The sequence below is a fragment of the Pteropus medius genome, unplaced genomic scaffold, assembly GCF_902729225.1.
Source record: "Pteropus medius unplaced genomic scaffold, Ma_sr-lr_union100, whole genome shotgun sequence".
In the NCBI taxonomy this organism is placed as follows: Eukaryota; Metazoa; Chordata; class Mammalia; order Chiroptera; family Pteropodidae; genus Pteropus; species Pteropus medius.
In genome coordinates this window covers 16,345,322-16,357,957 of record NW_024349799.1, presented here as the reverse complement: position 1 = coordinate 16,357,957, position 12,636 = coordinate 16,345,322, and the positions used below count along the sequence as shown (strand labels likewise).

At 38.2% G+C, this 12,636-nt stretch overlaps 1 protein-coding gene across 12 annotated transcripts in view; it reads right to left on the bottom strand.

Annotated features, from left to right (window-relative positions):
- Nucleotides 1–12,636, bottom strand: part of RAP1GAP2 (RAP1 GTPase activating protein 2) — a 220,120-nt gene that overhangs the window by 45,085 nt on the left and 162,399 nt on the right. For 10 of the 12 annotated variants that reach the window (XR_005658073.1, XR_005658074.1, XM_039886366.1 and 7 more), the window contains 4 exons: nt 12,472–12,516; nt 11,653–11,685; nt 11,067–11,279; nt 9,757–9,860 (listed from right to left, as the gene is read on the bottom strand). Coding sequence is in view for 10 of the 12 variants with exons in the window: in XM_039886366.1 (XP_039742300.1) it covers nt 9,757–9,860; nt 11,067–11,279; nt 11,653–11,685; nt 12,472–12,516 (395 nt within the window). In the remaining 2 variants the exon portion in view is untranslated. The remainder of the gene's footprint in view (nt 1–9,756; nt 9,861–11,066; nt 11,280–11,652; nt 11,686–12,471; nt 12,517–12,636) is intronic. The other 2 variants (XM_039886367.1, XM_039886368.1) reach the window with 1 other exon arrangement.

Sequence of the window (12,636 nt, the reverse complement as noted above, 5' to 3'; positions counted from 1 at the left end):
TTTGGGTTCTCACATACAACTAAACCTTTTTGAAAAGAAAATCTAATATTTGAAAACCTGGGTTTACTCAAAATATAAATGGGATGAAAGCTGCTTTATAAAGGGATTCATCATAAGACTCTAAATTTAGCCTGTTCCCTTGATTCATCTAGCACATTATGGAAGTGTCGAATTTTACTGAATGCTTTTCTGCATCTGCTGAGACAATCATAGGGCTTTTAATCTGTTAACCTGGTGGATTACATTTCTGTTGAGCCATCTTTTCATTCCATGGGTAAAACTCCACGTGCTTATGTATTATTTTTTTCATATCCTGCTGAATTTGTTAATATTTTATTTAGAGTTTCACATCTATGTTCAATAGCAACACTGGTCTTTTTTTTTTTTTTTTTTTTTCCTTATACGCCCCTTGTCAGGTTTCCATATCAGGGTATTATTCTTAGCCTCAAAAAAATTGCTGGGGAGCTTCTCGTCCTTTGAACTAGTTTGTATGTATACTGTAGGGATTTTCTGTTCCTTAAAGGTTTGGTAAAATTTACCCGGTGAAACCTCTAGGCCTAGGAGGACACCTTTGGCTACCAATTCAGTTCTTTAATGATAAATGTTTAGGTTTTCTATTCCTTATTGAGTCCATTTTGGTAATTTGTATTTCTCTGCAAAATTATCCACCAAATGCATTGATATAAAGTTGTTTTTGGTATCGTCTTAGGACTTCATCTCTATCTGTAGTTGTGTTCCTGCCTTCATTGCTATAATACTATCTGTATCTTTTCTCTGTTTTCCTTAATCAACCCTTGCTGGGGGCTTATCTAGTAATCTTTTCAAGATATAGCATTTGGTTTTGATTATCTCTTCGTTATTTTGCTTTCTACTTCATTAACTCATTCTTATCCTTTTAATTTCTTCTTTCTATTTTAAGTTTTTTCTACTATTCTTTTTCCAACTTCCTGACCTGCATGTTTACACATTTAATCTTTCTTCTTTTTTACTCATGCATTTAAAACTATATATCTTTTTCTAAGTACCACTTCACTGCATCCCATACATTGATAGGTTGTATTTTCATTGTCATTTAGTTCGAAATATTTTGTCAGTTCTTTTGTGAGTTCTTTAGCCCATGAGTTATTTAAAAGGAATTTTTTTTAACTTTCCAAATATATGGGGTTTTTTCCTTCAGTATTTTAATTGTTGATTTCTAATTTAATTATTTTATATTCAGGAAACATATCTGTACGATATCAATAATTTGAAATTTATTGACTTAATGCAAGAACTTTTTTCATGTTTAATGTGGACTTTAAGAATATATGTTTTTCTTTTGTTGAGTTCAGGAAAGCATGTTATGAGATTAATTTTGTTAATTTTATTGTTCGAATCTTCTATATCCTCACAATTTTTTGTCTGCTTGGTTCATCAGTATGTGAAAGATGTTTTTAAAATTTCCCATTATAAACAAGGATTTGTCTACTTCTCTTTATATTCCTATCAGTTTTTTGCCTTTTTAAATCTAAGACTATGTTATTAAGCACAAGATTGCAATTTCATGACTGCTAGATCTTCTGGGCGTACTGTTCTCTTTACTGTTATGTAGGCTGAGGCCCCTGAGGGGTCTAGTAAAGGGCATCTTTCCCTGCCCAGGTTATGAACAAATTCAGAAACAAATCAGAAATTAAGAGTAAGGCAGTTGGAAGTCAAAATAACTCCTTTGTTACTGATGCAGGCCAAGAGGAAGCACACAGCTTAGCCTGAAGATGAAATGAATGTTTTAGCTAAACCCCAGATGACCCACCCAGTCACAGGTAGTGTTGGGCAGGGGCAAGCCCCCTCTTGTGAGTCTGCTCAGGTGGGACTTTTAGTACAGGAACAAAAAGAAGCCCTGATGACAGCAAGGTCCAATAAAGAGAAAAAGGGAAGGAACACGGTTACACATGTCAAGTTCTTGCTCCCAAATTTACCTATCAGAGATGGCAGAGAGCCAGGGGTGTTACACAGAAATGTTCCCTCCACCTGGCAGAAAAGAGGAATAGGAAGAAGTGTTCCCAATTTATAAAGGTGTTTTCCCTTTATCTCTGTTAATGCTTTTTTCCTGAAATTCTATTTTATCTAATATTAATATTGCTATGCCAGCTTTCTTGGTTAGCATTTTCCCACCATCTCTTTTTTCATTTCTTTATTTTAAATCTTTCTAAATCATTTTTCTTTAGGTATGTCTTTTATAAGCAGAATATAGCTGTATTTTTTAGTCCAGATAGTCTGATATTTTCATAGGCTACTTTAATCTATACTTATTATGATTACTAATGCATTGATTACTAATATATTTGGAAATGATTTCTATCATTTGGTGTTTTCTATTACCCTGTGTATTTTCTCTTTTTTTCTTCTTTCCTGCCTTCAGTTTAATAAAGTTTTTTAAAATACTCTTTTTATCCCTCTGCTAGTTGAAGAGCTGTAGTGTGTATTTCTATAACTTCTAATACACATATTTATCTATTTTTCCAACAAACTCTAAACTACTTGATATCTCTCTCCTGAGGAGGGAAGGGTAAACAATAACTACTGAACTCTTCCTTTTTCACTGTCCTTCCTACTTTTGTTTATAAATTTAGCTCAAGTCTCCTTTTAAACACACAAAAACTTCTTTTTCCCAGTCAGTAATAAATCTATCAACATAGTTTATCTATTTCTTGCCACTTTTTAATTGTATCATTTCTTTTGATTTTTCTTTTCTTCTAGCTGATTTTTCTTTTCTTCTAGTAATTCTTTCAGAGAGTCTGTGAGTGGTATACTCCCATTTTTTTAAGTCTGAAAACAATTTTATTTTGCCTTTGTGAATAGTTTTTCTGGGTGTCGACTTTTAGGTTAAAAAGGTCCTTTCTTTCTTCTTTCTTCCTTTCAGCATTTTAAAGATATTCCTACTGTCCCATGGCTGATAAGAAATCTGCTCTGAGCCTTGTTGGCATTACTTCCTAGATAATGTCTTTATCCTTAGATAAATTTAAATTTTTCTCTTTATCCTTGATGTTCTAATGTTTCACTTCAATGTGTCTAGAAGTATTGTTTTGTTTTAATATCTTGCTCAGCACCATAGTGTGCGCTTTCTTTCTTCAATTCTGAAATATTCTCAGCCATTATCTCTTTGGATATTTCCTCTCCACTGGCTTCTCTATTCTTTCCTTCTGAAACTCTTTTAAGGCAAATGCTGGGGCCTCTCAGTCTATTTTCCACACATCTTCTTTTTCACATACTTCATCACTATATCTATGCTGTGTTCTGGATAAATTCCTAGAAACTATCTTTCAATTCACAGATTCACTTTGACTCTGAACAGATTATGTTAGAGTAGATTTTATCCTGTGTATTGAGTTTCTTTTTATTTCAACAATTATTTTTTTATTTTTGAAAATTTCAATTGTTTTCTTTTATACCTATGTATATCCATTCTTGATTCATGTCCATTCATTCATTGTATGATAATTCCTTATCCTTCTTATAGATGCTATTCATTCTTTATTTTTTGAGGATCTTAAATATATTTAAGTCATTCTGAAAGTGTACCATTATTTGCATTTCATCAGAAGTAAATCCATCTCTCATTTGTTGATGTTTTTGGCTGTCCTTCTTAATGTCAGTTTTCCCTGGGTATTTTAAATTTTTCCACCCATTTTTCTCAATCCTCAGTGCAAGGCACCTGGGTTCCAGTTCCCATCAAGGCTATTGGTTAGCATAGCTCTGGGGGCACCATTCACATTATACAAACTGATAGCCTATATAATCATCAGTGATAATCACCTGACTCATCAAAGCAGCCTCTTGATTTGTCTTCCTGCTGCTGGCTTTGCCTTCCCTCCAAGCCATTCCCCTTACTCTAGCCAGTGACCTTCTACACTGCAAATCTTATCACAATACTCTACTTTCAGGAGCTCTCCTATTGCTCATAGGATAAAATCTAAGTTCCTAGAAACAGGCCATACAGAATTTAGCTTTTCCTTACCTTTCCAGAACCTTACACACACCACACCACACCACACACGTACACACTCAGACACTCACCCCACATTCAAGCTTTTTTGAACTGTTTTCGGTTCTCCCATACCAACTATCTTTGGACCACCCTCACTAGCCTATAATAATTCATGTCCACAGAAAATGAGTAAGAATAAGGAATAAGAATATCTAACATGTACGGAATGCTTACTATAGCCAGGTAACAAGAGCTTTTTCCTCACATTATCCCTATCCCTACAGAAAGCCTGCCATATATTAAGTCTTGGTGAAAAAAACACTGAATGAATAAATGAATTGCTAAAATCAACCATTTTTGCATTCCTAAAGTAACTCTTTCCTGGCTATAGTGAATTATTCAATTAATAGACAGCTTAGATTTGAGTCTCTGGAACTGGTATTTTTTTTAGACTCTTTACTTCTACATTCATAAGGAATACTGGTCCCTATTTTTCTTTCTTTTTTCATCATTGGTCTGATATTTTTCATGAGACTTTTTTAAGCATTGTTAAATTAATTGGGAAACTTTCCATATTTTTTTCTCTTGAACAGTTTAAACAGAATGAAATCTTTTCCTTACGAGTTCAAAATAACTACCTGTAAAGCATCTAGATCTAGAAACTTTTGGAGAGATAATTCTTTGAAAACTTTTTCAATTTATTCCAGTTTTTGAGCTGGTCAGGCTTTTTATCTTGTGTTAAATTTGGTAATGTATGCTTTCCTAGAAAGGCATCTGTTTCAAATAAAATTTCCAACATAATAGTGTGGGTTGAATATAACATCTATTAGTAATTGTTTAATCTTCTTCACATCTGTTGTCATATGCATTTTCTAATGTCTAATTTTGTGTATTTTTATTTTCTTTGTTAATCTTTATTTGACTATCTAGTTACCTATTTTGTTGTTGTTTTTGTTCTCCCAAAAGAAAAATATCTTTTTCATGCTATAAATAAATCTGTAATCTAGATTTATCGAGTCTCACGTTTTTTTTATTTCTAATTTATTTGTTTTGGCTTTAATCTTTATTAATTCTGTCACTTTGTTTTCTTTAAGTAATATCGATAACAGCGACTACTATCGTTGAGTAGCTACAATGTATCAAGCTCTGGCACCTAATAAGCATTCAATAATTTTAAGGTGGAAACTACCATCACCATTATACAGATGAAGAAACTGAGGCACAGTTACTAACAACAACCATAACAACTTGCAAATATTATTATTTCGTGTTTAATAAGAAACTATTTAATACAATTAATTTTCTTCTAAGTACAGCATTGGATACAACTAATAAGTTTTTATATGTAATATTATGAATGTCATTATTTTATAAATATTCTATAGCTTGAGTTCCTCTTTGGCCCAACAGTTATTTAGAAAGTATTGAGACTGTTTATTTCTAAGTGGTTAAGCAGGTTCTTATTTTGTTATTATAATTTCTAGTTTTCGTGTCAAAGTGTAAACAAATATATTTGGCAAAGTATCTTCTTATCGAAATTTATTTAGATTTACTTTGTGCCTCAAAAGACTGGTTCCTAAATCTACCTGCTATCAAGAATTATCTGCAAGATTTTTAAAAATAGAAATTTGGACTAACAATCCAATTAAAAAAAAGAAGCAAAGCTTATGAACTGACAGTTCATAGAAAATAAATTCACGTAATCCTTAAATATATGAAGAGATACCCAACATAATTCAATAAAATTATTGTAAATTTGAACTATACTTAAATACCATTTTTACTTATCAGATTGGCAAAAATCCAAGTGTTTGATAAAATATTCTGTTGAAGAGGTTTTGGAAAAATGGGCAGTCTGATACATTACTGGTAAAAGTTCAGATTTATAGAGCTCCTACAGAAGGCAATTTGGCAATATTTGTTAAAATACAAATATATTTATGTTTTGACCCAGCTATCTCACTTCTGAGAATTATTTTAATCTATATGAATTGACGTTTGTACAAAGTTATTCATTGCAGCTTACTTGTGGTACCAAAATACTGACAATTACCATTAACAGAGGATCTATTAAATAAAGTATTTCACATCTATGTAATGAAATACTATACAGCAATAAAAGAAATTAAGATCTTTACATAGTGATATGGAATGAATTTGATATATTTCTAAGAGAATCAAATTATAGAACAATAGAGTGCTAGAAATAAGGAGGAAATAGGGATAAATACTATTATTATGTCTTTATATATCTTAGATATTTACATTCAAATATATATGTATGTATATGTTTAAATTTGTATTGCTTTTTAAATGGTTGAAGTTAGAAGTCTGGGTTTTGTTTTTTGTTTTTTGCTTTGCTTTAAAGCTCCAAGATGATTCTCTTATAGCAGAGTCACAGAAAACTATTGCTCTACCTTACAATCAATTTGTGTAAACATTCCATAGGCACTTGAAAAGAAGCAGAAATCTCTGTTAGAGGATCAAGTCTGATATGTAAATATAGATATAGATACAGATAAAAATATATATAATTGGCATAAGTAATATTAAGATAATCCATATCCTCCATTTCCTATCCTAGTTGATCTGTAAGTGATAAAAAGTGTGTTTAAATCTATCACTACAACTGTATTCTGTGAATTTCTCTATACTTTAATCATTATATATGTATATATATATACTATATATACATATACATGTATATACTATAACAATAAAAAGGCTCATCAGATATCTTCATCGTGTATTTTATCTTTCATGAAAAGACAACCACCCTCTTTGTCACAATGATTGCTTTTTTGCCTTGAATTCTACTTTTCCATATTAATATTGCCAACTGTTTTAGTTTTGTATTTGATTGTTATAACTTTCTCTCAACACTTTTCTTTTTCAATATACTGAGCTACTTTATTTAGTGATAGATAGATAGATAGATAGATAGATAAATAGATAGATAGATAGATACATAGATTTGTGGGGTATTTTTAGAGAAATGACCAAAATGAGAATCTTTGCTGTTTAATAGTGGAATTTAACTCACCATGTATTACACATCATCTATGTACTTAGACTTATTTCGATTATCATATTTATTTATTTGTGATTCTTTTATTTTCTACATTTTTCTACATGTTATGTTTCCTTCATCTTCATTATTTGGAAAGTTTTCATTCTACCGGTGATTTTATATCCATGAAATATTAAATTTTCATCAAAATATGTCCAGCTACTAGTTTCTTTTTGATTTTTGTCTGATACTGGATGAGTCATTTCGATCCACATATATAAGTCTTCAGTCAGCTTAAGAACATCAATTATTTATGTTTAATTCCTGTTCACTATCCTCCATATTCATTATAATTTTGCTTGTCATTTTAAAGTTACATTTTCCTTTTAATTATGTCAGAGCTTCTTAGGCATGTCCTCAATAGTAGTAACTGGGTTTTCCACCAAGTAGATTCTGTTCTTTACTGCTTCTAATGCTATTTAAAATTCTTTATGGACATTTTTAGTTTTCTTATTTCCTTAATTTATCAGATTTTAATCTCATTTTATTGCTTTATTTGATTTTTTGTCTTCATAAAGTTTATTTTTTCTAGAAATTTCCTGAAAATATGAAGTTAATAGATATCTAAATTTAACTTGGCTTTCTATAATGAATCCTTTCCAAAACTCAGTTATTTTTCTACCTTCTAAGTGCTAGATTATGCTTTTTTAGATGCAGAATCTTTTCTTTCACCAACCTGTGAAGTTTTTTTTTTCTCCTTCTTTATATTCAAACTTGAAAATGAAGAAATCTACTCAGGCTTGTTATTTGTTTCCAAATTGTGGGTAGATTCTTCTTGGCCACTCTCACAACACACATAGAGGCTATTAGAATATTATTCTCAGATTAGGCCGAAGAGCTGGTTGTTATAAGACATCAGTTAAATAATACAGAAGCCTATGGGGAATGAGGAAGAAGCTAGGACAGAAGTCACTGCCTGCAGGGGAATTTTATCTCTGCATAATTTCTTCTTTGTGTCTGGTAAAGCTGCTAAGCCATGGAGTCAATTTTTTTCATGTCTGGTTTTCGATTTGACCTGGCCATCACTCCAAGTACATGATGGGATTGTCTAGCTTCCTAGCTGGTGTACGGTTTCTCTCCACCACCCTATCCACTGGCTTTCTATGTGGGAAAGCCACACTTGAGCTTGCCCTTAGGCTCCCCAGGGCAATGATTTCAAATGCAATTGACTCAAAACAACAAAAGTGTTTCCATTGTAGAAAGACCCCAACTGTTCCAGGGCTCATCCTCACTTCTAAAGGTAGAGGATTCCCCACAGAATCTCCAATTTCACATATTTCCATATTATATTGGTTTTTAAGGGGACCGGGGGTTCAACTTTCAGTATCATCTACATTAGAGCCCTAACTGCCCCCAGAGATTACCAAAAAAAAAAAAAAGAATCATCAACATGTGTATTGCATTCCTGGCATCTTTCTTTAGTTTTCAGTCCTGATGCAGCATTTCAGACAGGATGTAATATTCAGAAAAGGGGGTAAAATTCTTATGTTTAACTGTCATCTTACTCAGAAATCCTACCTAATCTGGGTCTGATTTTTTTTTTTTTAAGCAAGGAACTTTCATTACAGAAGTTCACCTAGCTCAAAATCCTATTCAGAAATGGGGCTCCAGGTAGTATTCCCTCAGAAAATTGGGTCTAGTGGTTTAATTGACTCTTCTATTTCTTGCAAATATGATTTCTAGGTAGGTTAACTTCAGTAAAGAAAATTGCTCCCTTTCTCAATAAAAGCAAACCGAGATTGGGTGGGTACTGACAACTTCCTAGTACGACCCCACCTCCCCCTAAGCAGGGCTATGTGTCCCTCTCTCCTCTCATATTTATCTCACCATTTGGGCAGAAAAAAATATATATTGTTGTTCTTTTCTAAATACTTTCAAGGACTTGCATTAGATTCAACAAATAGGGACTGGGAGCTTGACAGATTCACAGCACTCTGCTAAGCACCAGCACTCGGCCTTCACACGTGGCCCTCCTGGCTTCTCCACCAGGCCAAGGACAAAGAGAAACAAGACCCAAAGAAACAAGACACAGATTCTCTGTGCTCCCGTAGCATCCTGTGCATATCGCTTAAATAATACCCGCGACACATATTAAATTTCTGTTTTTCTCTCTCACTAGACCATAAACCTTTAGAGAACAGGGACCATGGCTCAGTCACCGTGACATCCCCAAAGCCTATCACAGTTCCTGGTACAAAGGACGTTCTACAAACCTGTTAGTCAAACCAAATAGAAGCCAGTTCCAGTTTCTGCCCTTGAGGAGGTCATAACCGAGGGAGAGGTCCCTGGCTTGGTTGTAAACTGGTGCTCCTGTTGTGACTGTCATTCCGTCTTGGGGAACCCAACATACACAGAGATGCTTTGGGATTTATTTTTCCCAACTGGATGCACACCATTGAGAGTGTTCTGGCAAACTCTCTTCCAGGATGATCTGCAGTTGTATCTCAGCAGGAAAAGCCATCCTTACTTTTTCTTCCCATCCTCCTTAGAGGCACAGTCCCCAGCAAGAGTCAGGTGGGGGTTTGGTCTAGGTGGCCTTGAGACTAGAATACCGCCTTGACTCTGGAAATCAGCCAGCTGGCACAAACACCCCATCTCCTGGACATAACCCCAGGATTCCAGCCAGTCTGTTCCCCCAGCACACCCGGAACAGACTGGCCAGACTGGTATTTCTGGGTCCCCACCACCAGGGGTGTGGCCTCCAACAGTGCAGCAGCCCCACCTGAGAATGATCCGAAGGTACTCAATGCCCTCGGCCTCCTCACACTTGATGGACAGGAGCAAGTTCCCCAAACTGCTGCCAGTACAGTAAAAGTTTAGATGATCCTAGAAACAGAAATAAAGTGTTAGCAGGGAGTGGGGGGATCTCCCAAGCATTAATCCCCAAATCACTTCTTCCCCATAAGTGAGGGGGAAGCCCCACAGCAAGGGGGAAGAGAGGGAAGCTACTGCTGTGGCTGCAACTGAGGAGGAGGAGGAGGAAGAAGGGGAGTGGGGAGGGGAAGAGGATCACAGTAATTGGTTCTAACTGCCAAGTCCTCAGGATATGTCAAGCTCTAGGCTAAGAACTCAATACCTATTATCTCCTTTAACCAAGATCACAACTGTTATGGGGGAGATAACATCATCATCATCCCCAATTCACAGATGAGGAAATCATGTTCAGGGAGGTTAAGTAACTGTCCAGGGTCACACAACTAGTAGGTGACAGATCCAGGGTTCAAACCCACATCTGTTATGACTGAAGTTCAAGTTCTTCACCACAAGATACCGAGTCTACTTCCTTGCTCCCAGGGGTCAGCTCCTGCCACTTCAGACTATATGCGAGAATAAAGCTAGGAGAAATCCTAACATATCACCCCAAGTGGAGCAGGGAGGTCTCTGGACAGTGGGTCTCACCCTGGCTCAGGTAGCCCACCTCAGACCTGCCATATCAGGCTGCGGCCCTGGAGTCTGCATTTTAACAAGCTAGGGGTGAGGGGTCCTGATCCATCCTCTTCCTGTGAGACTCAGCAAAGCTGCCTTAGGCTGGAGACTTCCAGAATCTGCCTTGGGACTTCCAGAACCTTGCAAGTCTGAAGGGCAGAATATATTTAAAGAAATGTAACTGTCACTGTTAAGCAATCAGAGAGGCTCACGGGACATCATCCAGTACAAGTACCTGGGGGACCTTCTTGAGCGAAGACATGAGAGATTCGCGTTATTTAGATGGAAATGGAGAACATAATTTTTCCTTCCACCCTCCTTCACCCCCAAACACTACCCCTTCCATCACCTCCTAGAACATTTGCTCATGGTGGTTCCCATAAGGACCCATCACAGAGAGCCTTCCAGATTTCTGCATGCCCCCTTTCCCCCTGCCCAGGAGCACAGGCAGTCAGCCATCGCCAATGAGGACAGAGGCAAGCAGCAAGGACGGGGGCAGAACCAGGAAGGAACAGAAACAGAGAGAGGAGCACTGGGGAGGGTCGCTGGGCTCCTCACACAGTCCCACTCCGGCAGCTATTTTCACCCAGGGCCCCTTGGCCTCACCTTCCCTAGGAAGTGCCTGCGGTAGGCCCTGGCTTCGCCTTTGCACTCAAGCTTGTAGCCGAAGGTGCTGGGGCTGAGGTTGTCCTCTTCCTCCTCCTCACAGGTGCTGCTTCCCAGGGAGGTTGGTGTGCCTACATTCTCTGGGTCCTCGATCCAATAGCCCCCAAACTGGGGCAGGACGATCAGGGGGTATGGGCCTCCCTTCTCCACAACCTGGAAGCAGAAGGAAGGCCTCACACTGCAGTCTGTCCTGAGTCTGCAGGGGTAGGGGAGGGGCAACAGTGGTGGTGTCCCCTGACCTCTGAGCTGCCCCAAGAAGGGGGCCCCAGTATGTGAAGCCAAAGACAGTAACGGGAACCCCTCCTTTAAGTTCCACAACATTTCTGGCTTCACCAGCCCTGTAGCCCCAGGATTTCAAGGACCAGATTGGCACCCTCCAATTTAAACCTGGAAAAGCCAAGGTCACAAAGGGGAAGAGGCCTCGGCCCTAGGGTCTCTTCCATGTGGGGTGGGACAGGGACCGTCATCATCATCGCCATCAGCTTTCCCAGCCTTGCCTCAGAGACAGGATTCAGGGGGTTCCTACCTCGTCGATGCTGGGGTACGGGATATAGTCATCCTGCAAGACAAACAAATAATGCCATCTTTAATCCCAGCAGTGCCCATGAAGTTTGATCACTGTTTCCATTCCCTCTCCCCAACCTGGGGAGGGGGTACATTGGGGAGTCCGGCAGTTTGCACCAGGGCTTTGTGAGCATCGGCAGGAAGAACACCAGATGGACAAACAGCCTAGAGGCAGCTCTGGGATCTGGCTTCTCTTGAGTCCTTCCTCGAATTGACAGAACCTGAGTGCAAACCAGCCAGCCAAAGATGCAACACACAGAGGAAGCAAGACGCAGTATGAACTTCGTATCCCTTCTGACACTAGCTTCTCACCCTTGGAGGCTCCAATAAAAAGCTGACCCCTGGTTTCACCCAGCCCCCAGGAAAGGGGGCTGACTTCCAAGTGACGAACTGCACCCCTGGGCCTTGGAAATAGCCCCTGAAGCTGAAAGTTGATGCCTGCTGGATCCTGGAGCACAGAGCCTGACACCCCTAAATGCTGTGTGTGGTTCCCTCATAGGAGCGGGTGTGGACGATCCAGGCGGAGCCAGAAGCCTTAGGTCTTTCCTAAGGCCTCCACCCCGCCTCCTCTGAAACTGCTCTAAAGGCATCAAGCCAGGGCCCCGCCTTACTGCCAACCATGTCCCAGTCAATACACAGGCAGCCACTTATGTGGCTCTTGGTGAAAATCAGAGTTAGTGTAAAATAGGAGACTCCAGCATGCCATCCACTACACTTGCCTTCCTCTTACTCAGCCCCCTCATCGGGCCTGCCTGGCTAACACCTCACCCACCCAGCCCACCTTGTTCTTCTGGGGTCCCGGCTTCTGCTCTTCAAGCTTGATCCCCTGCAGAAACAAGGAAAAGAGGATCCATAGAAAAGCAAGGGTCACAAAAAAGAGGCCGAACGAAGGAGTCCCTTGGGAGCACCTGCCTTAGCTGCGGGTTAATAACAACAGGAACAGCTG